Source organism: Megascapheus bottae, chromosome 5 (assembly GCF_031878675.1).
Source record: "Megascapheus bottae isolate mThoBot1 chromosome 5, mThoBot2.hap1, whole genome shotgun sequence".
Lineage (NCBI taxonomy): Eukaryota > Metazoa > Chordata > Mammalia > Rodentia > Geomyidae > Megascapheus > Megascapheus bottae.
In genome coordinates, this window is record NC_143513.1 from 1,994,665 (window position 1) to 2,022,562 (window position 27,898).

The following is a 27,898-nucleotide window of genomic DNA, read 5'->3' on the forward strand; positions in this document are numbered from 1 at the left end:
TGCTATATCTCTCTTTATTTTTGTCATGAGGCTTGAACTCTGGGCCTGGGCGCTGTCCCAAGGCTACCACTCTCTCCCTTGAGCCACAGCCCCACTTCCTCTTTTCTGGTGGTTAATTGGAAATGAGTCTCATGGACTTTTGTGCTTGGACTGGCTTTGAACCTCAATCCTCAGATCTCAGCCTTCTGAGTAGCTAGAATTGCAGGCAGGAGCCACCAGCACCATATATCTTTAAATCTCACCAGATATTTATTTTAAAATTTAAGATAGGGTCTGTGCTTGAACTCTGGCCCTGGGGGCTGTCCTTAAGCTCTTCAGCTCAAGGCTAGTGCTTTACCACTTTGAGCCACAGCACCCCTTCTGGTTTTCTGGTGGTTACTTGAAGATAAGAGTCTCACAGATTTTTGTGCTTGGGTTGGCTTAGAACTGTGATCCTTATATCTCAACTTCCTGCCTGGCAATTATCTACCTCCTTAAAAGAGAAAAAACTACCATTCCATCCGATTGTGGTTAAGGATGGTGTTCATTCATACTGAGAGATCTCTGCCTTGGTTTTCCTTTAACATCTCCAGAGACACAGGAACCATGAACTGGGTATGGTAGGTAGGAATGTGTTCTGCCAACAGAGAGATGAGAAACAGAACTTTTTTTTTGCTAGTCCTAGGGCTTGAGCTCAAGGCCTGAGCACTGTCCTTGAGCTTTCTCAAGGCTAGGGCTCTACTACCTTAGCCACAGCACTGCTTCTCGAACCCAGGGCTTTGTGTATGCTAGGCAAGCACTCTATCACTAAGCAATACTCCAGGCTCTAGAATTTCTTGTAAGGAAAAGGAACTAGTTCTCACCATTATGGACACAGCAAGTCTGAATTTTTTTTTGTTGTTTTTTTGCTTTGGTTTGGTTTTTTTGCCAGTCCTGGGCTTGAGCTCAGGATCTGAGCACTGTCCTTGGGCTTTCTCAAGGTTAGAGCTCTACCACTTGAGTCTCAGCACCACTTCTGGCTTTTTTTCTATGTATGTGGTACTGAGGAATCAACCCAAGTCTTCGTGCATGCTAGGTAAGCACTCTACCACTAGGCCCAACTCCGGGCCCTGAAATGTATTTTTTCTCTGAGTCTGTCAGCTGATTATATAAGGCCCAATTACATTGTGGAGAACCATCTTACTCAAAGACTACTGATATTTTGACAGGGGTTTGACGATACCAGGAACCCCCGCTAGGAGCCTGGTAAAATTAGGTGATATAGTTGAATTTGTTTTGTGTCAAATATAATGGTATTAAGAGCAGAAAAAAATGAGGCTGTTTAGGCCATCAGGGCCAAGACTCCCTCCCATAGAGGTTCTGCATCCCTTACCACACATGGCCTCAAGCATTCTGGTATGCAGGCTCTTGTATGTGAACAGCAGGCTGACTGGACCCTGTAGATGGGTGCCAGAATGGGCAGCCAGTTAGAAGGGGCTAAACAATCATGGAGCCTTTGATAGGTCTGGGGATTGACTTGGCTCACCGACTGTTCAACGATCTTGAGAGTCAACTAGCTTTCTCCTTAGGGACACTTCATCATCTCCTGCACAGCAGTCCCCCCCCCCACCACCAAGGTGATGCTCTCCCTTGGAACCTCTCCTGTCTAGCAGGAGCTTTGTTTACCTTTTTCTTCAGTAAATCATTGCCATTTTACTCCTTCTGTGTCTCTGGAGACTCATTCTCCAAACAGAGAAAAATGACCGAATCCAAATATTGCTGGTTCTCAGTATTTTTTACATACACACTTACATGTAAGCAAGCATGGTTGGCATTATCCCTGAGGACGACTGCTTATCAATGAACTCACTGCATTATTAATTGAGAAGTCTGTTTATTTTAACCAGAACTGGCAGTGCCCTTTTCCCATGTGTCTCAGTCTGGAAATGCCCTGTCTCCAGTTCTCTGTTTCCTACTGCCACCTTTCCTCACGGGACAGAGTAGAACAGACTGGAGATGTAAGTATACTTTTGTTCTTCACAAGAAAATGCAATTTTAGATAAAGCGCAGAATACAAAGCATTCACAAAAGTAAAATTGAACTTAAGTGATCACAACACAAAGCCACACACTCAAAGAGGTGCCCTAAGAGGCCCCTACTCTCTTGACATCTCGGATCTCAGCTGTACAGTCTTCAGATTCGATGGTGAGCTCATGGTGGACTGCTTCCTCGATTTGCTGAAGCAGGCGGGCCTCCCATTGCCTGACTCTTTCCATCTGTTCAGAAGATAGAGAACCTTATTGGGAACAAAATGTTCCCTAGTCAGGAACACCCATCAACACCCTCCCTGTGCTTCAAGTGCATGTGTGCCATGGAGAACAGCGGCAGAGAACCACAGGGCCCTGCCAGGCTCAGGATTCCTGACCTGCCAGTCATGTATGAGGCCAGGGAAGCCCAGGCCCAGGCCCAGGCCCAGGCCCCTCAGCTGCTACCAGAGCAGGTGGCCCATGGGGCAGCCTGAGCCCACCACACAGCCAGTGGCTGCCCCAGCCAGGGGGTGGATTGGAAGTTGGTGAAATGCGTAAGAAGGCAGAACCTCTCCCCAGAGCTGCCCTGGGCCGCCCTCCTCACACGCAGAGCCAGGCTTCGAGTTGTCTGCGAGGAGCCAGGGTCTGAGGTGGGGTCTGTTAACAGAGCTGGAAACCTGGGGGGGGGCTTCCACGGCTGACTCTGCTCTTCCATTCTCTCTCTCTTTCCAAGGGAGCCCCTCTCATCAGCAGGGGCTGAGGTCCGCCTCAGACAAGATGGGGTGGTGCTCAGGACAGATCGGGCCCTGCTGGCTGATCTGTCAAGGAGGGATACAAACCTCCCTGCGTGAGCTGGGGCATCGGTGTCGTGGCCATTCTGAGGAAGAGAGCAGGCCACCTCCCCTGGGCAGTGTTCCAGGAGTGGTGACTGCCTCCTGCCCAGTCCAGGCCCCAGCTCTAGGTGCAGGAAGGAGCCTTCCCCTGGCAGAACGTTACAGAGCGGGCTGGTCCTCCCCGCACCCCCTAGGACATGCCGCTGTGCTGATTGGTCGAGGGGCGGGACATGTGTTCCAGGGAGACTAGTGATTGGTTCCTCGTTTGTGCTGAGTCATGCCCCGCCCCGCCCCTCTGGGGTTTGCTGAGTCATCCCCCGGGCAGGGCGCCATCATCCGCCTAGCGGAGGCCTTCCCCAGCACGTGCTGCCCTGATGTCACCGAGACACGCACCTCGAGGCCCAGGGCAGCGGGGACCAGGACGGGACTCACCTCCGTGGCTCGCCCCCTTGGGCCCCGCTTCTTCTTCCCCGCGGCGTCTGGAACCCCGGGTAGGCCCGGGTTCCACGGTTGGCTGGCTGCGCGCAGGGCCCCGGTCTCCTCGGGCTGGGCTGGGGCCTCGGGTGGCTGCCCAGTGGCAGAGCGGCCCCCGCCGGTCCCAGAGCGGCGTCTGGAGCCCACGGACGCCCGGACGGAGGAAAGCCTCTTCTTTCGGAGGGCGGCCACGGGCCTGACCCCCACGGGGGTCCGCACCGGGGACCCCCTGAGGCGGCCGGCCCTTCCCGGGCCGCGCGGGCCCAGCTCCTTGGGGGTGCTGTGCTTGGCGGCCTTCACTTTCCGAGGGGACCTCCACTCCAGAGCCAGGCTGTCATCCTCGGACGAGCTCAGCCCAGGAACCTGGAAGATACAGTGAAGCCTCCATCGGAGCCCTAGCCCCACTCCAGGCGCATGGTCACCCGAGCACAGCTGCCCAGGACCCAGGACCACCTGAGTGTCATCACCAGCGTGTCATCCCCGTCCCCCACCCTCCAGAGGGCAGAAATAATGGTCTTTGCAGTAACCGTACTGTCTCCATCATATATATACAGCAGTCAGCGCTGGATCTTCAAGGGTGGGACCGAGGCCCAGGAGAATGGTCAGGTAAACCTCACCCCAGAAGAAAAAGGAGCTTAATATGGTATGCATGTCATAAAAGGACAAAGCCGATGACTACCACTGCAGTTTCTCATGAATGGACAAGAGGAGTCTAGAACAGGTAGGTAGCTCTACCTGATGACTCCAAGTAGATGGTATTTGAAATCTGAAGAGGTTGATACCCCAACTTGAGCCCAGTATAGCTTTCAGCATGGCCAACTTTTGTTTCTACCTTCATGATAAGGTCTAGAGAGGAAGCCTAGCATATACTTTTATATGTTTATATGTACACACTGTTGTATATACACTTTAAAAAAAATTGGTTGTAGGGCTTGAACTTAGGGCCTGGGCACTATCCCTAAACTTCTTCCACTCAAGGCTAGAGCTCTGCCACTCTGAGCTACAGTTTGACTTCTGGTTTTCTGGTGTTAAATTGGAGATAAGAGCCTCACAGATTTTTCTGCTCAGGCTGGCTTCAAACAACAACCCTCAGATCTCAGCCTCCTGAGTTCCTAAGATTATAGTCATGAGCCACCAGCACCTAGTGTATATAGATTTCAAAGTCAAAATCATTGAGAGATCATTTAAAGTAGATATGAGAATACACGTAGGATCTATGCAAACACTACACCATCTTATGTAACACGTTGGCATCTGGGATTGGATGAGGGTGATGGAAGGAACCTATTAGATCTCCTCAGTACACCCGCCCCCTTTAAAAGCTGTTCATATCAAACATACTGAAAGCAATTCAACACAACACAGTATTCATCCTTAGTTCTCAGGGTTTGACACACTACCAGGTGAGGTAGCTCTCAGTCATACCACATTTCTCATTTTGTTTACTTCCATTCTAATGGAACACTTTCCTGCATTGTTATTTTTTGGTAAGGAAAGTAAATTTCTGGTTACAATGTACACTAAAAGCAGGGCCATCTCCCCAGATGTTAAGGAAGCCACTAGCGGTCAGACTGTTAAAGGAACTAGAATATCTCTAAAAGAACATTTTCACAAAGGAGCAATTCTGGCACTCCCCAAGACCGACCTGAACTGTGACACTGCTTGGCCCAGTCCTCACCAGGAAACAATAAGGACCCAGAATTTTAGCATTGTTATAGAACAACACAGAAATCTCAGTGGCCTAGTGGACAAATAAAAAGTTCCTGAAGAGCTGAGAGTAAGGAGCCTGCACAGGCATACATGACCTCTTCTTGTAAGAAAAATGCAGATCAAAATGAAACCAGCATACCATCTGTATCTGTTAGACTGGTTAAGAGAAACAAATGCCCCCCCCCCCCAAAATGAATGAAAACTTTACAGAAGGTAGTGGGGAAATGGTGAAAGGGAATTTAGTAACATGCAAATGAATGCTCAATTTATATAGCACACTTCTAGAAAAATATTCTACAAAAAGAAACATGTGCAACAATATGTGTGTACAAGGTAGTTCATGACACCACTTTGTAGCAGAAAGTATCATGGACAAATGAAATGGTTATCCATTTAAGGGGTTGCAATGCACCTATAAAAACAATGCAAATGACATTAGAATGTTTTACTTCTCTGAAATCTGTCAGCACCAGCAGTTTATATCCAAGTAACATGGATCAATGTTTAAAATCTTATGTGTGGTTTAGGGAACGGGGGAAAACAAGATGAGGGGTGGGGGAGGGGGGAAGGGAAATGGGGACCATGACATGTGAAAGGGTATCAATATGTGGGAATTAAGGCACCATTTATCTGGCAAATATCATGTAACCCTTCTATTAATTACAATAAAAATATATTAAAAAAACAATGCAAATGATTTTTATATTCAGATAAGAAAAGATGTCTGTATTTTTGGTAGTTCTTTTGTATAAACTGAGGAAATTCAACTCTAGAAGCCACTAAAATGAACATTGAGTTCTGGGCACTGGTGGCTTGCTTATGCCTGCAATTCTAAATTCAAGACACTCAGAAGGCTGAGATCTGAAGACCTGGTTTGAAGCCATCTGATCAAGAAAGTCCATGAGACTTATCTCCAATTAATCATCCAAAGGCCAGAACTGGAGCTGTAGCTCAAATGGTTGAGACTCCACCTTCAGTAAAAAACCTAAGGACAGCAGCCAGGTCCTGAGTTCCAGCCCCAGTACTGGCACACATACACACAAAATGAACTTTGACTTCTGGTGAAGAGCTGGGTAGACAACACAGAAGTCACAGTGGATTATTTATACCTTAGAGCTATTGAAACCATGGTGATGCATTCCTACACATTTACAAATGAAGCCAGATGAGAACAGAACCCTTCTCTGATGAAGTTGCTCTGATGAAGTGGCTTGAGGACAAGGCAAGCCACCCTGCAGATTCTGTGGAGCATTCACAATGTAGACCAGGCACTGGCTGGCCATTTTTTATTTTGTTGCTAGTACCAGGACCTGAACTCAGTGACTGGAGTTCCTTCGTAGCTTTGTCCACTCAAGGCTGGCCCATTAACCACTGGATCCATGCCTCTAATCTGCCATTGAACTCAGATTTCAGGTTCCTTAGTAGCTAGAACTTCAGACATGAGCTACCAGCAACTGGCTTTGCCGGTCTTAACATTATATGGAATTATTCCCAAATTTTGCACAGGCCAGCATCTCATTTCCCATCGACAGCAGGCAATATTTTGCCCTCTGACTCAGAAGTTCCTTTGAAATTGTGCCTTGGGGCCACTAGTCTGCAAAGCTGTGGTGAAGGAGGCTCTGATGTTTCAAATTTCCCCGGCTTTGGGAGACAGGACAGGAGAAAGGAAAGCCAGGAACCAAGAAAGCCTCAGAGTCTTGGAAGAGAGCCAGCGACCCTTCCTGAATTTGTGGAGACCCCTAATAGAGTTTAAGAGGCCTGGGGTGCACCTGAGCCTCAGAACAAGGCTGTGGAGACTGAGGGGAATTGGTGTAAGGGACCCTCCTGTAGCAGATCAGGGGCAACATGTAGGGGCCTCAGGCAAACACAAGGTCAGCTAGAGCCATGCCTGCCCTGCCACACTCAAAAGCACAGACCAAGGCTTCATGACCGGTGGGGACTCGGAAACTGAGAGCCCCGCTTTACCCCACCTAGCAGCACCCCTGAAGGCCTACCTGAGTTCCCAATTCCATCCTTCTCAGCTCTGGGACTTGCCAGCTAGGGAAGCTGCAGCACAGCCCCTGGTTCTTTTCTCACTGTGGAGAAACAGGCGTGGCGTCTGCTTGCTGGCAGGGCCTGTAGGAGCATGCACACCTGTGCCTTATAAGCACCCACTGCCTCGTGGCCACGCAGGGCAATCTCCACCTGGCTGGCTCCTCAGGGTGCACCTGAATGAGAGTGTGTGCCTAGTAGTTAACCTGCAGCCTCACAGAACAAAGGATAGGTGCTCAGACCTCTCCTAGCTCAACTGTTAGCAAGGTTTCCAAGTCCAGGCCAGGTAAAAGCCGTCCAGAACTGTTAGACCTTAATGTGCATTCCAATCTTTTCCTTTCTCCTCTCCGTTTCCTTCTCAGACTTAAGCTTTCTCAGAACCCCCTAGAGGAGCTTGTTGAGAGCACTGGGCCAAGCAAGCTGTGACTTGAGCTGGTTTGGGTTAGGGGCCCACTGTTTGCATTTCTAGTGACTCCTGGGTGATTGATGAGCCTGCATATCCAATTTGGTAGCCTCATCACGAAAGAATGGTATGAGCATCCCATGGATAGTTGCTTTGGAGGAAGCAATCTAGTAAGGCTAAGAGACAGTGCCCAGACCCTGAGATCAAGTACCAGCACAAACAAAAACAATAAACAAAACATTATTGGCATGCATGGCAATGTGTAGTAGATGAAACTTAGGTAACAACAGAATTGTTTGAGCCCACTAGTTTGAAATCTCATCTCAAAAAAAATAAAAAGAAGTCTGGGTGTGATAGGTTATGCCTGTAATCCTAGCTGCTCAGAAGGCTGAGATATGAGGACCAAGGTTCAGAGTCAGAAAAGCCTCTGAGACTTCTAGCTCCAAGTTAACTATAAAAAGTGCAAAGTGGAGCTGTGGTTCAAGCACCAGAGCACTAGCTGTACGTACTAAATCTCAGGGACATCACCTGGAGCAGAGTTCAAGCTCCAAGACCAGCAAAAATATATCTTGGCACCATTTTATTTTCAAGACGGAAAGCCTGAAGACAGCAGAGTAAATGGTCTTCTCCAGAGTCCCTGAGTGAGTTGGCCTGGGTTGCTTCATCTTGCAAGCTGTCAACTGGTATGACTGAGGATATAATAACACATCTTAGTGTCTGAATTGCTTTTGCCATCCAATGAGTTCTGGATGTAGCCCCTGTCTGTCATAGGTCTTCGTGGTGTAAGGAATGGATGAGACACATCCCATGACAGTAGCTGTCACCAGCACCATGTAGCCCAAGAGAGCAGGGGTGGCTATGGAGCACTTCCTCAGTCTGGAAGCCTGCTGTACTGAGAGAAGAGGGGCTTTGTGTGGATGCAAGAGTCCACTTCAGAATAGGGCACAGGCCACCAAATCTGAGCACAGCAATGACTAGGATGGCTGGAGAGGTCACAGTTCAGTCCAGGGGAAGAGCCACAGAGTGCTCTAGGGAATGAGGAAGCCATGGTAATGTCCCTCAATGGCCTTCCCCAAGCATCAGGCTAAGTCCTCAGAAGAAAATAGTAACTCAACCAATGATCTTAACCAAGCTCACTTCCCAGGTGAGGGGCCCTGATCTCACAGTTTATTTTCTATGCAAGGATTGATACTTAAATAAGTCCACATAGCAAATATTAATCCTTTTGCCAGTGGGGAAACTGCGGTACAGAAATGTCAAGTAATTTGCTCAGAAATGTCAAAGGTGCTTGTTAAGTACACAGCTTGGGGGTCTTCATATCAAGTATTATACTTCTTAATACACTCAGCTACCTCCAGAGTCCCAGAACATGCTGACTTTCTGAGTCTCTCCATCTTCTTGTCCCCAGGGTTTCCTGAAGTCCTGACCTGCACTCTCTCTTGAATCTCTTGATTCCTAGACCTCCTGATTTTTTGACTCCTCCAGCCTTCTGACCCTTGGATTCTTGAAGCCTTAAACTTTTGTCCCCCAAGTCTCCTGTCACACACACTGAGGACTTGTATGAGTAAAAGACACTGGGAATTTGCATTGTGCTTTCTAAGCACAAGATGTTACCTGTTGGGTACCTTTCCCACCCCTTGGGAGGCTCCAAGTCTGAGCAGTAGAGCTGGCCAAGGATGTTCTTCCCAGCAGAGGTTCTGGCAAGGCCAGCCATGGCCTTTTCCACCAACCAATGACTTGGCTTGAGGAAGCAACACTGTGTCAATGACATCCAAAGGTGTGTCAAGAGGCTTCTGTCGTCACAGTTTATATGAGACATTTCAGACCCCAGGTGCAAGCCTTGAGGTCAGCTGGAAGCTTGGTCTACTTGTAGCTCCTCTACGTTTCCTTTGAGAGATGTAGCAGCAGCAGCAGTAATTGCTCTGTGTTTCTTCTCAAATGCATCCACTACCCCCAGTCCTATTAGAGGTGGCCTCACCACTAGTGGGGCCCAGGAGGTTTTGTGAATCAGTAGCACCAAAATCAATGCATATGTCAGAGCCCCCTGGAGGCTTGCTAAAACCGTACTGGACACATTATCAGAAGTGAGACTTGAGTCTGGAGTGAGTCCGAAGATCAGCATTGACACCAGCTCCTGATGGTGTCCTCCACCGGTCACCCAGAGAGGTGATCAGGAAGGGTTTGGCAGAAGACATCTGTGGCAGGAAAGAAGGAGTGCTGATGGTTACAGACCTTCCTTGTACCTGGCCTTCAAATACCAGTAGTCTTGAAACGATTCCCAATGCATTCCTGATACAAATGCATCTTCGGGGAGGGCTGGCTTTGTTGTCAATGCTGAAATTGAAACAGCCTGTCTTTTATATATTTTTGGTGGTACTAGGATCTGAACTCAGGGCTTCTGCCATCTAGGTAGGTATTCTATGGCTTGAATCACACCTCTAGTACTATTTGCTTTGATTATTTTTGAGCTAAGGCCCCACCCCCACCCCAGGCCAGACTTGACTACAGTCCTCCTATTTATGCTTCTCACTATAGCCAGGATAAGGATATACCATCCTGCCCAGGTATTGGTTGAGAGGGGATCTTGTGAATATTTTTTGCCAAGGCTATCCTTGAATTGTGATCCTCTGGATCTCAATTTCCTGAGTATTCAAGATCAAAAGCACGAGCCACCATGCCTGACTTTGAAACCTCGGTCAGCTGATGTACTCTCAAGACATCTGGGCCTGTGAGCCACCCTCTGTTTAGAACCTGGGCTTGTTGATGTGACAAGAGGGAGGTAACTTTTCCACTTTGGTGTAGACATGAACTATTTTTTCTTGCTGTTTGCAGAGCGGCTCGCTTCATCTGCTGCTGAGATAAGGGCAGCAGGTAGGGCCTTTGCACACGTTTACATCATCCCATGTTGATCATGAGACAGAACATCTTTGCGCGTGTGTGTGTGTGTGTGTGTGTGTGTGTGTGTGTGTGTGTGTTTTACCCCAGGTTAAAAACAACTTCCTTTCTGAAGTTTCCCTGCATTGCAGCAGTTCCCCCCACCTCCTTTGAAAGTTTGACTTTTGCTCTTGACTCTGGTATTGTTTTCTAAAGCACAAATTGCCCAATATTCCAGCTACTGCATGCAGACAGGACTGAGAACTGTGGGTGACAGAAGGCCTTAGAAGGCCTTGGGAGGTTTCATCATCTGATGGCCCCACAATCTCTACCCATGGAGTCAGGATCCCACAGATGGTATAGGTGGCTCCAGATCACATTTAATTCCATGTTTAACCCCCTCATCCTCTTGAGCGTTGGTTGTGTGATGAGCCCCTTCAGGCACTGGTAAATGTCTCAGCATGAAGTTCTTTACATGTGGTCTATGGCCAACTTGTTTTCCAGAAGGCTGAGATCTTAGGATCATGATTTGAAGTCAGCCTAGGTAGGAGGGTCTTGAGACTCCTTTGGTCCCATTAACCACCAAAAAGTTGGAAGTGGAGATGTGGCTCAAGTGGTAGAGTATCAGCCTTGAGCAAAAAAACTTAAGGATAGTGCTCAGGCCCTGACTTCAAGCCCAAGTACTGGCACAGACAGACAGACAGACAGACAGACACACACACACACACACACACACACACACACAATATTAAATGCCATTGCATTATTGGCAATTATTGGTTTGTTTGCACAGCATCCCTTACGGTGCACAGCAGGATCGCCCTGAAGTGCACTGAGACTTCACAATGTGTGGTGATGGGCTCTGGGCTCTGGGAATGATGTGTTCTGGCTGTTGACATAATACACATTCTGCATCTGGCACTGAAATCTGCCCATGTGTATCTCCCTGCCACCCACCATGGCCTCCCAAAGAAGCTTCTGTGGCTGCTTTACAGCAGATATATTGGTCCTACCCTACACATAGTACCTGTCTACAGGAAGCATATGGGCCTTGATTCTGGATAAGTGGGGACTGTACCCAGCTTCTGTTAATGACACCTACTGGTAACAATGACGTCTTTTTTGGCATGTGCTGAAAGCACTACATTCTTAGAAGGCATTAACTCCCTGCCTACCTACCTGCCCAACTTTAGTTCCCAACTTCAGATGCGCTTGGCTCTTGGGTTGCACAGTTGGGTTATGGGATACTTTCCATGCCCTGGGCAGAGAGGATACTCTGCACCCATCTCTATTCACAGACAAGCAGGTCTGTTTTAGCTCTTCACTAAGACTAAAACCAGTGCCTCCACTTTCAGGTCTTTTGATGGTTCGTTGGAGATATGAGTCTCACAGGTTTGTCTGCTTAGGCTAGCTTAGGTATCTTTAGATCTTAGCCTCCTGTGTAGCTGGGTATGAGCCTCGACAAGATCTTCCTTTTAAAACTAACCTAATGGCCATGCCCAGACACAAGATACCCCCCACTGCTGGTCTGTGTGTGTTCAGGGTTATGGCTTGGTTTGGCATCCTGTTAATCCTCTTCTATGCCCAGCCCACTTGTACCCCACTGGGGAGAATCTTGCTCTTTGCTCTACCACCACCTCTGTTGGGTGAGAAAACTGCAGACAGAAGCTCCAAAAATGCTTGGCCCAGAATCTGGAAGGAACAGAGATTCATTCTGCCATGTTGGATCATGGATGGGAGGCTGGGATGGGAGGACTAAGCCCTGGGAGAAAGATTTTGGATGGATGGAAGAGGCCATGGGCTAAAGGAGCCCAACAATCAAAGCCAGATGTAGTCCTGGGGCACAGAAGTGAATTTGGGTAGTTCTTATTGAGTGGATGGGGAAACATTAGAGGAAATGACCTGGAATCTCAGAGCAGGATTAGGGTTAGGTAAGGAGGATGGCTGAGTAACAGCTGTGGCTGTGACCTGCACACCCAGCCCAGGGCCAGCAGATGAACTGAGGGCCACATGAGCATGGAGGGAGGATCTGATGACACAGGGTTGGGATTGAGAACAGAGCTGTCAGGCTTATTTAGTTTGCTCTTGCTGTGAAGTAAGCAATGGAAACATTTAGGAAATCCATCTCTGGGAAAGATCCACTACGTGCAAGAGCAGGAAGAGCATCCGAAAGGAGGGGGTCTGAACATGTGGAGCAAGTGCACAACAGAGCAAATTGTCCAAGTCTCATAACTGCATGGCACACACTAGGGGGTCCCCAAATATTTACCAAAGGATTTCCCCTTTCCTGAGATTCATGAAGAACACATTTCAAATGTGGACAATGACCACAAGTTGAGGTCAAAGAAGAATTTCATTCTCTTCCCCTGAGGATGAAATTTTATCAAAACTATTAAGATTTAAACATACTAAATTTAAATGAACAAATGTTCATGGAAAATAAAACATTAAAAATTGATGCTGGGTACACATGTGTAATCTTAGCTATTCAAGAAGCTGAGATCTGAGGATCACAGTTCTAAACCAGCGTGAGCAAGAAAGTCTGTGAGACTCATCTCCAATTAACCACCAAAAGCCAGAAGTGGAGATGTGGCTAACACAGTGAAGCACCAGCCTTGAGAAAAAAAATCTAAGGGACAGCACTCAGGCCTTGAGTTCAAGCCTTGATACCAGAACACACACACACACACACACACACACACACACACACACACACACACACACATTGAAATCTTTGGGTTAATCTCAAACATTATTATTTGCTTACAACTACAGCCACATACACTGATCTTGTTCTAATGTTTTTGAGGAGATAGTGCAGGGTTACTGTTTATTGAGACATTCCATATATAACAAAAGCCAGCTCACTTTTCTGAAGTGAGAGAACCCAGAAGTAGTTAGGAAAAGAGGTAGCAAATTAATTTTGTTATCGAGATTCTATTGATTGTGTTACTAGTGATTGAATTAAGAGTTCTATGCTTACTATTTCTCATCCCAATGCAGTTATTCTTTAAAAAGTGATTGTTTACAAGTTAGAATTTTGGCCTAGTGGTAGAGTGCTTGCGTAGCATGCATGAAGACCCAGGTTCTATTCCTCAGTACCACATAGATAGAAAAAGGCAGAAATGGTGCTATGATTCAAGTGATAGAGCTCTAGCCTTGAGAAAGCCCAAGGACAGTGTTTAGGCCCTGAGTTCAAGCCCTGGACCTGGCAAAAATGATTTTTTTTTTTGCCCTCTTTCTAGCTCAGGCCCCGCTCGCTCCGGCCCCGCTCGCTCCGGCCCGGCTAGGCCCCCCTTTCTAGCTCAAGCCCCGCTCGTTCCGGCCCCGCTCGCTCCGGCCCGGCCAGCTGTCGCTTGCTCCTGGCTCTGCTCGCTCCGGCCCCTTCTCGCTCCGGCCCCTTCTCGCTCTGGCCCCTTCTCGCTCCAGCCCCGCTCGCTCCGGCCACCACTCGGTTGGGCTCTGTTCACTTCAGCTCAGCTCGCTTCTTTCGCTCTCTGTCGCCGTCGCAGTCTTGTCTCTGCCACTTTTCCGGTTTGGTTGTGTCTCGGTGGGATACCGAGGAATCGAACCCGGGTCTTTGTGCATGCTAGTCAAGCACTTTAACCGCTAGGCCAAACTCCCGGGCCCAGCAAAAATGATTTTAACAGATAAATTCTTTAGATAGATGATGTGTCTCTCTCCCGTGTGTGTGTGCTTGTCCTGGGGCTTGAATTCAGGGTTTGGGCACCATCCCTGAGCTTTTTTGCTTAAAGCTAGCACTTAACCACTGAGCAACACCTCCACTTCCAGCTTATTTTGGAGATAATTGAAGAGTCTCACAGACTCTGCTCAGGCTGGCTTCGAACTGTGATTCTTAGATTTCAGGCTACTATGTACCTAGCATTATAGGTACCAGCCACTAGCACCTGGGAATAGATTATTGTAACAAAGAAAATAAGTATAAAGTGTAAATCTAGGATGCTAAAAAGATTGAGCACAATGTTTCACATCTGTATTCCCAGCTACTTAAGAGGTGGAGGTTGGAGGCTACCTGTTGGGGCAACCCTGGGCAAAAAGTAAGATTCATCTCCACCAACAAACCAGACACGGTGGTACATGACTATATAGTGCCAAGGGTGTGAATAAGAGTCTAAGGCTGGACCTAGGCAAAAACTTGAGCCCCAATATGAAAAACAAAAACAAAATGGCCTGGTGGCATGGCTCAAAAATTGTCAATAATCTGTCAGACTTGAGTGACTGAGTTCAAGCCACATACTGCCAGTAAAAAAGAAAATAAATTGAAAGATGTTAATACTTAAAAAAAAATAGGGCCGGGAGTTTGGCCTAGTGGTAGAGTGCTTTGCGTAGCATGCACAAAGACCCAGGTTTGATTCCTCAGTATCACATACATAGAAAAAAGCCGGAAGTGGTGCTGAGGCTCAAGTGGTAGAGCTCTAGCCTTGAGAAAGTCCAAGGACAGTGCTCAGGCCCTGAGCTCAACCAAGCCCAGGACTGGCAATAAATAAATAAATAAATAAATAAATAAATAAATAAATGGGGGGGGGGGCTGGAGCATGGCCCAGTAGTAGAGTGCTCACCTAGTATGCACGAAGCTCTGGGTTTGATTCCATGGTACCACATACACAGAAAAAGCCAGAAGTGGCACTGTGGCTCAAGTGGCAGAGCACTTGCCTTGAGCAAAAATGTCCAAGGACGGTGCCCAGGCCCTGAGTTTATTGGCAAAAATTAAAATAAAAAAAAAAGGTTAAGAAAGAATAAGCAAAAACCAATCTGTTTGTCACAATCTCCCCTGCTGTTAGGGAACCATTATACCAGTTTATTCATATCAGTATTGAGGCTTGGCTGACACTTTACCACATGAGCCATGCTTCCACTTCTGGATTTTGCTGGCTTCAAGCCCAGATCCTCAGATTTGAGCCTCCTGAGTAGGATTGGATTCTAGGTGTCAGCCACCAGTGCCTGGTTACATTTCTTTTGTATTCTTTGTTTTTAATTTACTTTTTGATACTTATTTGACTAGCATGACACCAATATACTACATGTAGGGTTTTGTTTCCTGTGTGTTGAGATGATGTAGCTTTATGTAGCTTCATTATAGACTTGAATTGAGATCTTCCAACTTCAGTGTTTTGTATTGTTAAGACACTTCTTTTTTTCTAAATAAGATGCCTACAATAGCATATTTTTCATTTTCCACCATTTTACTAAGTGTGAGATTACTTCACGTGGCTAACTCCTTGCTTTGAAAGATTCCTATCAGAAATACAGAAATGCTGTTACCATGAACAGCTAGCTATGCATTCTCTGACAAGAATTCATTTCCCCAGCAGCTGGCAGGGAACTTTAAGGCTATTTGCAGGATAGTTTCAGAGTAGATGTGTAAAATGCTCTATCCTTACTCTTAGGGGAGAATGCAAATGCCTCTGATCATATAAAATAATAGTTCCTAAAGTATACTCCAGGAAATGGAAATGAAGTTATTTTCTTAGTTGCTGTTTTCTTTTTGTCTTGTGTGTTTAACTGTCGTTGGGAGGGTTGTGGGTCACAGAAGTAGAGGAGCAAAGGGTGAATAAATGCAGCAGTGGTACTCACTAGACACTATACTGAAAAATGTTAACTTCTGTGGGGGAATGGGAGGGAAAAACTGGAAGAGAGTGAAAGAAGGGGTGACATTGTCCCCCCAAAATGTACTCATTACCTGATTTATGTAACCTCTCTGTAACCCAATTTTATAAAAATAATTTTTTTGGCCAGTCCTGGGCTTGAGCTCAGGGCCTGAACACTGTCCTTGGACTTTCTCAAGGCTAGATCTCTACCACTTGAGCCTCAGCACCACTTCTGGCTTTTTTCTATGTATGTGGTACCAAGGAATCGAACCTGGGTCTTCGTGCATGCTACGCAAAGCACTCTACCACTAGGCCAAACTCCTGGCCCCCCAAAATAAATTTTTTTAAGTCAGGGAAAAATACTCCCCTGTGCATCTTAGAACTTGTGGGGAAGACAGACAAGGGCTAGCACAGGCCTGTCTCCTGAGTGTTAGCCCCACCCCTTTTCCCACCAGCTCCCTTCAGAGAAGAGGTGGCTTTTGGCTTCGTATCAAGACCCAGGTCCCACCTCTGCCTCTGCTGGGTGACTTGAGAAGGGTCCTCCTTAGGGTTGGATGGGCTTGATCTGCTTGGGTGTGTTCAGAAATTCCACAGCACATGGGGCTGTGGGTCTGTGTACTGCCTGAGACAGCCCTTTTCTTCACCTGCCACCACCACAGTGCTGTCTCTTGGCAGATGTGCCTGTGGCCCATTTTCCTGGCCCTCCACCTTGTAGTCTACAAGTTATGGTTTTCTTTGTAAACTCAGGAACCAGTCAGCCACCTCCCACCAGAGGGCACAGGTTCTGGTTTCCATGAAGACAAGGGTGATGGTTGGTATGTCAGGCAATAATGGCTCACGCCTGTAATCGTAGCTACTCAGGAGGCTGGAGTCTGAGCATCTCACTTTGAAGCCAGTCCAGGCAGAAACGTCTGTGAGACTCATCTCCAATTAACCACCAAGCTAGAACTGGAGCTATGGCTCAAGTGGCTGAGCACTTGCTTTAAGTGGAAAAGTTCAGAAACAGTGCCTAAGCCCTGAGTTCAAGTCCCAGGACCAACACATTATCTTTCCTCCTTCCTACCCCCAAGAACCTAAAGGGAGTGGAGTCTGGTGGTAGAGTGATTGTCTACAGGATTTGATTCCTAGAATCCCCCAACAAGAAAACCAAGGACAAAGTGGAGCACAGGACAAGGCTGAGTGTTGATCATTTTAAGCTAGCACCTGGATTAGGGGGCCAAGGCCTGTGCAGAGTGTGGGGGGCTGGGGAGCACAGGAGCGATCCACAGGCAGGCTTGGCACCAGATACATCTCTGATTTCTTCCTCTGGGAGCCATGGAAGGGCACAGGGTGAGTCTGTAGCTTCTGAACTTGAACTATCCTTGATTTTCTTTAAAGGAATCTGAGTTGAACTCAGGGCCTAGGCACTGAGTTCCCTGAGCTTTTTCACTCAAGGATTTTTCGCTCTACCACTTGAGCCACAGCTCCACTTGCAGTTTTTTGGCAGTTGATTGGAGTCTCCTGTGAGACTTTCCTGTCCATGCTGGCTTTGAACTGTGATCCTCAGATCTCAGCCTCCTGCCTAGCTAGGATTACAGGTGTGAGCCACTGTGCCAGGCTCTGGCTTTACCTTGTGACACAAGACACTACTCAAGAAGTAACATTTGACAAAAGGAGAAAGCCTTTGTATTTGATTGCTAAGACAAAGCTTGGCTGGCAATAGCAGCCTGGCGTCTGGGGGCCTCCGTTGCAGAACTAAGGCTGTTCCCAGGTCTCGGAGCCTTGCTTTTTCTGGAGCTGTTTTGGCAAAGTCCTGGGATGAGCCGCGGCTTGCCTCGCCAGCAAGAGCTTCTTTCTGCCATCCCCGGGATTGTGGAAACATGGCATAACCTACCCTACCCCCACCCCACCGTGGTTTCACCACAGGAAACCTCAGGTCCCTGAGTTCAGTTGAAGGGCATTGGCCGGCGGGCCTGGGATGAGCCACGGCACCTAGCCCTGTGCTTATTGTCAGGACTGGACTTTAGCTCCCGGCTTGAGCCCTGCAACGCACAAGACAAACAGAACTTGAAATCGGATCCTCTTCCGCCCACGGATTGCGCAGAGCTCAGGAGCAAAAACAAACTTATTTTGAACACTGGGATCTCAGCACGCCAGAGTTGACAATCATTAACCTCCAGGTCCACGTGGTGCCGGCTCCAGCCCTTCAAAAGGCCATGGCCGCCCCCAGCCAGCATCGTGCACTGCCCGAGCTACCAGCCCAGCCGCACCACCCCGCGCCAAGGGCCGCCCGCCCCGAGAACCTCAGACTCAGACGCCCGGAGAGCCGGGACCTCGGCGCTCAGACCCGTGCCGTCCACGCCCGCCGCTGCGGTGATGCCCGCGATGCCCGCCGCCGGCCCCTGGAGGGCGCTGCTGCTGCTGCTGGCCGTGCAGGCCGCCGCCGCCGCCACCGCAGCCCAGCCGTGGCTCTGCGCCCCGTGCACCCCGGAGAAGCTGGCGCTCTGCCCGCCCGTCCCCGACTCGTGCACGGAGATCTCCCGGGCTGCCGGCTGTGGCTGCTGCCCCATGTGCGCCCTGAGGCTGGGCGCCGCCTGCGGAGTGGCCACGGCGCGCTGCGCCCGCGGCCTGAGCTGCCGCGCTCTGCCCGGGGAGTCGCGGCCCCTGCACGCCCTGACCCGCGGCCAGGGCGCGTGCGTGCTGGAGTCCGAGGCCGGGCCGGCGGAGACGGCGTCCGGCGGCGCCGCCGAGGGACAAGGTACCCCACCTCGCGTCTTCCGCCCCGGGCCGGTCCCCCGCAGATCCAGACGCGCTCCGACCCGGAGGCGAATGCACACGCCCAGGGCGCTGGACAGGGAGTTGAAGCCACCCAGAGGGGACCCGGCGGTGCTCGGCTTAGTATTCAGGAGGAGGAGCAGAAGAGGGAGGGGGTGGGGGAGAGACAGAAAGACTCTCACTTGGTACCCTGGTCCTTAAGTCTCTTGGGACATGGATGTGAGAGTGGAGGAAGGGCAGGGCAGCCCAAGCTGTGGGGTGGCCCCCCGCCCCAGGCTGCACCCACCAGCCCTGCCTTGGCACTAGCCGTGGCTGCGGAGTCCTCGGGGAAGGAGGTGCCTGGAACTTTCTTTGTAATCTATCTATCTATCTATCTATCTATCTATCTATCTATCTATCTATCTATCTATCTATCTATCTACCTACCCACCCACCCATCCATCCTGTGGATAGCGGTTTGTGCTTCTCAGATATTTACAGAACATAATGTGAAAATTGAAGCCGAAAACTTCACTTCCATTCATTGCCATAGTTAAACAATGTTTGATGTGTAGGTTGCCCGCTAAGAATTGGACAATCAAGTTATTTCCTGAATTTGGCCGCTGATTTGTTTGTAGTTGCAAGTTTAGGAAATGTCTCTTATCTCCTGTCTGGGCCTGGACGTGGGTCTTGGGGGAATCTGTGGACTTCCTTCCCTGGAAGGAATCTGTATGGGAGCAGTGACCCTGGGGAGTGGGGGTGGGGTGGGGGAGGATGTGGCTTTCCTAGCTCCTCATAGCTAAGAACTGGAGGAAGTAGATTTCCTGAAGGCTGAGGAAGGGCTTCTCAGATTCCCAGCTGCATCCTTGGCTGCTGTCGCAGGATGTCTAGTGATCTCTTTGGGATGTTAGAGACGTCACTTAGTATGTGGGGAGGTAGGGCGGAAAGAAATGAGTACTGATCTGAGTCAGGAGAGCTGCAGTCTAGACCCCACTGTGAGTGTGTGTGTGTTGGTACTGAGACTTGAACTCAGGGCCTGTGCATTTTGGGGGGGGGTCAAAGCTGACCCTCTACCACTTGAGCCACAGCCCCAATTCCAGCTTTTTAGTGGCTAGTTGGCAATAAGAGCATGGACCTTCCTGCCCAGGCTAGCTTTCGAATCACGACTCTCACTCATATCTCAGCTTCCTGAGTAGATTATTGGCGTGACCCAGGGGCACCCAGCTGGGACCCCACTTCTAACTGAACTTATTCCTGGAGTGTTAAAAAAAAAGCTCCCATTTTATGGAGGGGAAAGCGCCTGAAAAGATTTATTTTGCCGCTCAGGAGTTATCCTCCACCTTTGGGGCTTCTTTGGACTTGCTCCTGGCTCCAGCACATGTCCCAGCTGCTTCTTCCTCTGCCCCATCCATCAGAAGCAAATCCCCCTTACACACCTGGAAATCCACTGTTTTCCTCGACTAGCATTACTATTGCATTGGTCACTGCTGTGTCGACACACAGTCAGCAGACCTCTGGCTTAATCTGGTCAACCTGAGTCTCAGCCTGGCTCTGACTGAAAGACAGGACGAGTGGGAAAGAGGGACCCATGCTTTTGAAAGGCTCATGGATCCCTGGCACTTCCTTTGTAGAGGTCAAGACCACTGTGGCCCCTGAGACCCCTGAGAGCACAGAGATGACTGAGGAGCAGCTGCTGGAGAGCTTCCACCTGATGACCACCTCTGGGGAGGACCAACCCATTCTCTGGAACGCCATCAACATCTACAAGAGCATGAGGACCAGAGACATGACTGGCTCCAACAAATGGAAGGTGAGGCTGCACCGGATCTTCACCCAGCTGGCTTCGGGACGCATGGCTGGCCTCTAGATGACAGTGCTATCCCCACACCCCACCGTGTCTTTCTCGTGCTCTCCCTTTAAAAGATTATGATAAAATATCTATATGTAATCTCAAGTCTGCCATCATAACCATCTTAAGTATAGGTTTTTACAATATCATTGAACAGTGTAGCTATTTCACTACCATCTCCAGAATTTTTTTCTTTTCCCTTTTTTCTCGCTTTTTTTCCTTTCTCTTTCCTTTCCTCTTCTCTCCTTTCTTTCATTTTTCATTTTTCTTTCTTCAGTTTTTTTCTCTCTCTCTCCTTCTTTCTCCCTTCTTCCCCTATTCCCCCCCACACCCCTCTCTCTTTCTCCCTGGCTTCTTGCTGGTCCTGGAGCTTGAACTCTGGGCCTGGACCTTGTCCCTAAGCTTTTTTTGTTAAAGGCTAGAGCCACCACTCTATGTAGCTTTTTCTGTGATTAATTGGAAATAACAGTCTCATAAGCTTTCCTGCTCAGGCAGGCTTTGAACAGTGACCCTCGTATCTCAGCCTCCTTAGTAGTAGGATTCTAGGTGTGAACCACTGACAGTGAGTGCCTGGCCTTGCAGAATTTTCTTATCCTTCAAAATTGAAACCCTGCTTAAAAAATAATGATTATGGTTTATTATTATTAGTGGTGCTGGAGAGTGAACCCAGGGCCTGGCGCCTGCTTGCTAGACAAGCACTGCACCACAGAGCTATTTTCCCTGTCCTGTTAGTTTTAATTATACCACTTGAGGGCGACAGAGAACCAAACTTGGAGTGTTCATTTGATGGGAAAAATCACTTCCAAAAAATGAACAAACCTTTTTTTTTTCTCAGACACCACAGAATTTTGTGTAGAAAGGGTGACAACTGAAGAAAGTTGAATTTTATCTCAAGTTGTTGAAGTAGACACCACACCTGATTTGACTTATTCAGACGGCAAGGAAAATTGTTCACAAATCTAAAAGTGCCTTTGGTTAAGTTTCTCCAGTGTTATGATTTTTCTGGTACTGTGGGACTCTGGAAAAGCTAGTTTCAAAGCAACCGGGAGAAAAGCCTGACATTCCGCAGCCAGGTGTCATCTTCTAAACGAAACCAGCAGGTGGCAGAAGGCAGGAAGAGCTTTATAGCATTGGCCAGGCTCTTGCTGGGTACAGATATTTAGAAATTGTTCAGTGAGGGAGAAGATAGTATCCTTCAGCCTAACAGCTCAAACGAGACCAATTCCCTCACTCACAAGTGAGAAAATGAGCTCCTGGCACAGCGTAGGACCACCACATGGTTCTAGAACCCCAAGGCACATGGTAGGTACAGCTCCTACTCCATCCATCCTCATGAATTCTCCAGCTGGACGCTGGTGGCTCACACCTGAAATCCTGCTTACTCAGGAGGCTGAGTTCTGAGGATCGTAGTGCAAAGCCAGCCGATGCAGAAAAAGCCATGAGATTCTTATCTCCAACCACTAGCTAAGAGCTGGAGCAGAAAAACAAACAAAAGCCAAGTGGGAGTGCAAGATCCAGAGTTCAAGCCTCAGTGCTGGTGTTCATACACACACACACACACACACACACACACACACACACACACACACACACAGATACACACACACAAAAGCGAACAAGAAACCCTTTCTCAATTCATTGTCTAAGAGGCTAAGTAACTTTCTCTTGTATTCATACTAATACCAATTTATTTTTCCTGAAGCCCTGCCAACGAGAACTCTACAAAGTGCTGGAGAAATTGGCCCAACAACAGAAGGCAGGAGAAGAAATCTACAAATTTTACCTACCCAACTGTAACAAGCATGGATTTTATCACAGCAAACAGGTAGGTGGCTTTGGTAGTGGGTGTTTTTATATCACTGCTGCCCCACATCCCTCAATGACATGGGCTTTCCTGACCAGCATGTCCAGCCCCAAATAGACACTATAGGTGGCCTTACTAAATGAGATCTACTTAGCCATAGGATGGGGTAGCCACAGATCTCCTGATCCTTGGGGTCTCAATTCCTCCCCTGCCATACCCAGAGAAAGGGAGCAAATTCAGCTTGAGAAGGAAGTCATCTCATTGTTCTCCACAATGGGGCTGGGGAGACCTCAGTAATAAAGTGCAGTGGTGTTTTTGTGACCTGCCAATGAGATGGAATTAAAATAAAGCTTGATGTTGGGGAGCCTGTGGATTTTATTGGAAAGAAGTTGAGGTGCAGATGTAGCTGACATGGCCACAGGCTGCTACAGGGCAGGGCTCCCCTGTCATCAGCACCAGCAAGGGGTAGGTGGCTTGGTGGTTATTCTCAGCAGGAGAGTGTGGGGGAGGGGTGTGCAGAGCCGGGAGGGGGCTTTTAAGACATTCAGGGAAGGACTGGTCAGAGCTGTGTCTTTGCTCTCAGCTCCTATTCTCCTGACCTTGACTTTGACTCTGTCTTTGCAGTGCGAGTCCTCCTTGGATGGGGAATCAGGGCTGTGCTGGTGTGTCTATCCTTGGAGTGGGAGAAGGATCCCCGGATCACAGGGGCTCAGAGGGGACCCCGATTGTCAGCAGTATTTTAATTTACGAAACTGAAAAGGGCTGCAGTCTGTGTTCATTCTGGCCAAATATTTAAGTATATAGTGTATTTATACTCTGGAACTACACACGCATGTTTTTGTATGTGTTTGTATATAAATATATATATATATAAGAAGTACTTTTTATACTCCATATATTGCTTGTTATATAAAGCTGGCTCATATTTATTCACTATAAGTTTATTTTTCTACACAGTAACTTGTAATTTATGTATCACAAAACACCTCACATTGCTTTATGTGTATGAAGTTGTATTTTAGCTTTCCCAAAGTACATGCTCCTGGTATTTTATTTTAGTTTAGTTTTTAAAGAGCACGTATGGCTCTTGTCTAGAGAATGCAGAAGCCAATAGGAGGCAGTGATTTTTTTCGGAGTGGCTTTTAAAGGAGGATAGTTAACCTGCACTTAAGATTGTTTTGCCTGTCCATTCCACATCACTGATGGAAATTGGCAGGACAAGGAAGCCAGGGAAGATGTGGATTGTGTAATGGAAGCTAGAGGTGGTGATTTTGCTATGGGAGAAAATGTGCACTGGACACTGTTCAACTCACACTCGCACATATGTACATTGAATGGAAAGCTATTTGGAATAAACGATCCAGGTGGAAATACTCTCACTGACGGTTGGTATTATTTCGGAATGGCCTTCATCTTTTGCGTTCGTCTACTGAGAAACACTGCTTTAGTGACATGATAGGATTGTGCTGTGTCTGGTGCTAGGGTGGTTTATGTCTCCAGGAGTTGGGCCTCTTTTCTGCCAGGCTAGATTGGCTTTCTGGCCCTTGGTGCTCTCAGCTTGTTCTGGGTCCTTCTCTCTTCAAATCATAAAGGCAAAATAGAAGTGTTTAATGGATATATTTTTTTGGGGGGGTGAGATTTTTCAGATAAGGTCTCACTTTTTTTTTTTTTTGCCAGTCCTGGGCTTAAGCTCAGGGCCTGAGCACTGTCCTTGGATTTTTCTCAAGGCTGGAACTCTACCACTTCTGGCTTTTTCTAAGTATGTGGTACCAAGGAATTGAACCCAGGTCTCCGTGCATGCTAGGCAAGCACTTTACCACTAGGCCAAACTCCTGGCCCCAAGGTCTCACTTTTTAAATTTATTTTTTGCCTGGTAGTTAATTGGAGATGGAGTGTCCCAGACTTTCCTGCCTGAGCTAACTTCTAACTATAATCTTCATATCTCAGCCTCCTGGGTAATTAGGATTATATCCCAGGTAATTAGGATGATGAGCCTGGCAGGGACCAGTGTCTGACTATGATCCTCAAGCCCATGTGGAGCTTGTTAGTTGAGTTGGAATGTCCTTAAATCCTCCCGATTTCTGTCTCGAGTCCGGGACTACCATTCTTGGCTGGCTCCTTAATGGAGATAGTTTTGTTTTTTTCCTTCCCTGACTTTCCCTCCCTCTCTGGTCCTCCTCAGGTTTCCCTCCCTCCCTCTTCTAACTCGTGCTCCTTGGGCTTTGCCCTGGCCACAGCTGTCTTTTTTGAGCTGCTTGGCCCAGGCTGCTCCTCCAGATAACCCCCACTCACTGCCTACTCACCTCTCACTTCCGGTCCCTTCTTAGTGTCTTATTAGTTTCAGTGTGCTCTCCTGCAGTTGATCTTCACCCTGTCCTGGCCCACGAGGCCCTGCAGGGAACATAGTCTCCTCTTCACTGCAGACAGTCCCCTAGAAAGTCCTAACTGCTGCTTACTCATGCCCCAGTGCCACCTGGCTTCCCCCTCACACACCGGGGTTCTAGCTCCCATCTTGGGTTACCAACTAACTCTGCTGTGGTTGAACCCTGCCTGCCCCAGTCCTCCCTGTCTCTGGACTGCTTGTCCTTCAAGCTGTGAAATCACTCACAGCTCGGGGCAGGCCTAAGCTGAGCACTCAGCTGGGAGCCAGGCATAGTGAGCCTCCTTCCACACACATCTTAGACAAGGCGTGAACAAACCTCTGTGCCAGGGCATGGCCTAGGTAGTTGATACATAAAATTAGTCATCCTAAGCAGCTGGTGGCTTGTGCTTGTGACTAGCTACTCAGGAGGCTGAGCTCTGAGAATACGAGTTCTAAGCCAGCCTGGGCAGGAAATCTTATCTCCAATTAACCACAGAAAACCAGAAGTGGAGCCGAGGCTCAAAGTGATAGAGCGCTAGCCTTGAGAAAAACAAACAAACAGAAACTCAGAGATAGCACCCAGGCCCTGTGGTCTGTGTTCAAGACCCACAACCGACCAAAAAATTTTTTTAAGAATTTATTAATGTTCATTTTTACATCATATTTTAAATGACAAGTTTAACAAACAAGTGTTCAAGGAGGGAATCTCTATTAGACCAAAATTAAAAAAAAAAAAAAACAAAAAAAAATCATTAGTCATCTTAAATCTGTCCTTTTCCAGGGGGGAAAATAAGATGAGGGGAGGGGGTGGGGAGAGGCATATGGGCATATGGGGTATCAATATGTGTGATGTAATGCATCTTCTATCTGGTGAATATAACTAACTCTATTAATTACAATAAAAATCTTAAAAAAATGTCCTGGTCCAACTTGGCATTCATATACAGCTTCTTAAATCCTATCCAGACAGAGATTGTATTTGTCAGCATAACACAACCATCCTGCATATAAGCAAAAATACCCTCATTACCCTCCCACAGAAAGCTGAAGTCGTTGAGTAATGTTTTCTCATTTCCTTGATGTTGATATCTTATCATCTGTCTGTCCATCTGTCCATCCATCCGTCCGTCCGTCCATCTGTCTGTCTATGATACCAGAACAAACTAAGGAACAGCTGCTCACACAGTTCCAGTGCTGGTTTTGTCCCTGATGGGCTGTAGCTCATCACCTGGGCATAGAACATACTTATGATCTGCCCCTTCCTCTGTCTGATCTGAGCTCCTTTTGTGCTGAGCAACTAGCTCAGCAGGTAGTAGGTCTTTGTGTGTGTGTGTTTAATCTTCCCTGCAGCCAACCCCTGTCTCTACCTGGATATGATGGTTGTGGCTTCCTTTTGACTTCAGTCAGGGGCACTGTCACCCTTGCTTTTCTTACCTGGGTCATGATCTAGCAGCCCAATTTCCCTTTGGTTGTCTGGGTCGGTTTCTGCAGCCAGCACGAACACTCTTTGCCTGATGACTTGCAGACACAGGGCCCTCTGAGTTGCCCTGGACAGCCTTCACTCGCGGTCCCTGGGCTCCATGTGGAGTCTCCTGATGTAGTCATTGAGCTAAGACCTCTAGGCCATCAGAGCATAGAACTGTGCCCAGCTCCGTTCTTTCCACCCCTGAATTTCTGGAGCCCGGGGATCCTGGCTGTGGGAGAAGCAGTTTCCTAGATTGTGCATGCTTCAGAGCACTGTTCCACCTTGGCATTCACATTAACATGTGAGTGCGAAGTGAGGATGCCATTGTGACTTCAAAGGCCAGCCCACTGTTTTGTCAGCTAGCTGCTTCAAGGAGTGGGAGGGGGTGAGGGGAAAGGAGGCATGGGGCTTTGCTGCTCTTTCTTTCTTTCTTTCTTTCTTTCTTTCTTTCTTTCTTTCTTTCCTTTCTTTCTTCTTTCTTTCTTTCTTTCCTTGGCCAGTCCTGGGGCTTGAACTCAGGGTCTGAGCACTGTCCTTGGACACGTTTTGCTCAAGGCTAGTGCTCTGCCACTTGAGCCACAGTGCCACTTCCAGCTTTTTCTGTGTATGTGGTCCAGAGGAATTGAACCCAGGGCTTCATGCATACAAGGCGAGCACTCTAGCACTAGGCTATGCTCCCAGCCTTTGCTGCCCTTTCTTGACAGAACAGATGTGGTGCTGTGGGGGCCTCAATGGTGGAAGAGGCCATGTCCATGGCTGGTGAGTTTTACAGAAGCATGTGGCACAGAGAGGAAGGGAAACACACATCCAGAGGAAGTGTTTTCTCCCTTCCACGGTGAAGACAGCCTGGTGGCTGGGACTGAACTCTGCCATGCCAGAGCCCTCCCTACATGGCTGGATCCATTGTGATCTATCCATCATTTCTTGGAATTATCTGTCAGCCAGCTGTCGTGCAATCACTTATTTTTGTATCTCTGCCATCGATGAGTCATTTAGCTCGAATATGTCAGTCATCTGTACGTATCCATCTATTCATCAAGTCTGTGTTCTATCTATCCTATTTACATCATTATCAAACTCTTCTGGAGAACAGACTCACAATGCAGAGGCTGAGAAGTCTGATCAGCTGCCATCTGAAAACTCACAATATTATGATTCTGTTTTGAGTCCAAAGATCTGAGAATTGGGAATCAGATGGTATAAGCCTGAATCACAGGGCCAGAGGATGAGATACTCAAGGAAGGAAGAAAAAAATCGCATGGATTCCTTTATATTTTGCTTAATTTAGGTTTCCAGCAAATGCAGGCAAACCCAATAGTTGTGGAAGAAGCATTATCATGAGAGTGACAGCTTTCTACCACACCTCACTTCTTCAGTGGCACTTGAGGACCAGTCCAGTGTTTTTGTTTTTGTTTTGCTAGTTCTGGGGCTTGAACTCAGGGCCTGGGTCGTGTCCCTGAGCTTCTCTGTGCTCAAGGCTAGCCACTTCCGGTTTCAATGGAGCCACTTTCGGCTTTTACTGTTTATATGGTACTGAGGAATTGAACCCAGGGCTTCATACATGCTGGGCAAGCACTCTAAGGCACATTCCCGGCCTCAGTCAAGTTCTCATCCTGGACACCTAGATATCCCACCTGTGGCTGAGAAACCCCCAAATCCTGCTTCAGGGAGCCCGCAGGCCAATGTGCACCTTCCTCAGCCCTTACAAACTCATTCTGCACGGTCAGATCCCACACGGGGACACTCACAGAGCTCACTCACTGCTC

At 48.1% G+C, this 27,898-nt stretch overlaps 2 protein-coding genes across 2 annotated transcripts; one reads left to right on the plus strand and one right to left on the minus strand.

Moving 5' to 3' along the window:
* Positions 1–1,856: 1,856 nt before the first annotated feature.
* Sysrn (systirin, meiotic sister chromatid cohesion factor) lies at positions 1,857–26,589 on the minus strand. The gene is made up of 3 exons (XM_090332269.1): positions 26,102–26,589; positions 3,251–3,655; positions 1,857–2,234 (listed from the first exon to the last, which is right to left on the minus strand). Exons 1-3 carry the CDS (start codon positions 26,108–26,110, stop codon positions 2,103–2,105), a joined length of 546 nt encoding a protein of 181 aa, XP_090188395.1. The 5' UTR covers positions 26,111–26,589; the 3' UTR covers positions 1,857–2,102.
* Positions 18,124–23,684, plus strand: Igfbp1 (insulin like growth factor binding protein 1). Its single transcript, XM_090332528.1, has 4 exons — positions 18,124–18,656; positions 20,284–20,462; positions 22,204–22,326; positions 22,930–23,684. The coding sequence occupies exons 1-4, from the start codon at positions 18,275–18,277 to the stop codon at positions 23,059–23,061; spliced, it is 816 nt and encodes a 271-aa protein (XP_090188654.1). The 5' UTR covers positions 18,124–18,274; the 3' UTR covers positions 23,062–23,684.
* Positions 26,590–27,898: the final 1,309 nt, after the last annotated feature.

Excerpts from the sequence above, each read along its gene's own strand:
- Igfbp1 (XM_090332528.1), top strand. The coding sequence starts at position 18,275 with ATGCCCGCGATGCCCGCCGCCGGCCCCTGGAGGGCGCTGCTGCTGCTG. Across the intron at positions 20,463-22,203 it reads CTGGCTCCAACAAATGGAAG|CCCTGCCAACGAGAACTCTA; the intron begins GTGAGGCTGCAC and ends TTTTTCCTGAAG. Across the intron at positions 22,327-22,929 it reads GATTTTATCACAGCAAACAG|TGCGAGTCCTCCTTGGATGG; the intron begins GTAGGTGGCTTT and ends CTGTCTTTGCAG.
- Sysrn (XM_090332269.1), bottom strand. Across the intron at positions 2,235-3,250 it reads CAAGGGGGCGAGCCACGGAG|ATGGAAAGAGTCAGGCAATG; the intron begins GTGAGTCCCGTC and ends TCTTCTGAACAG.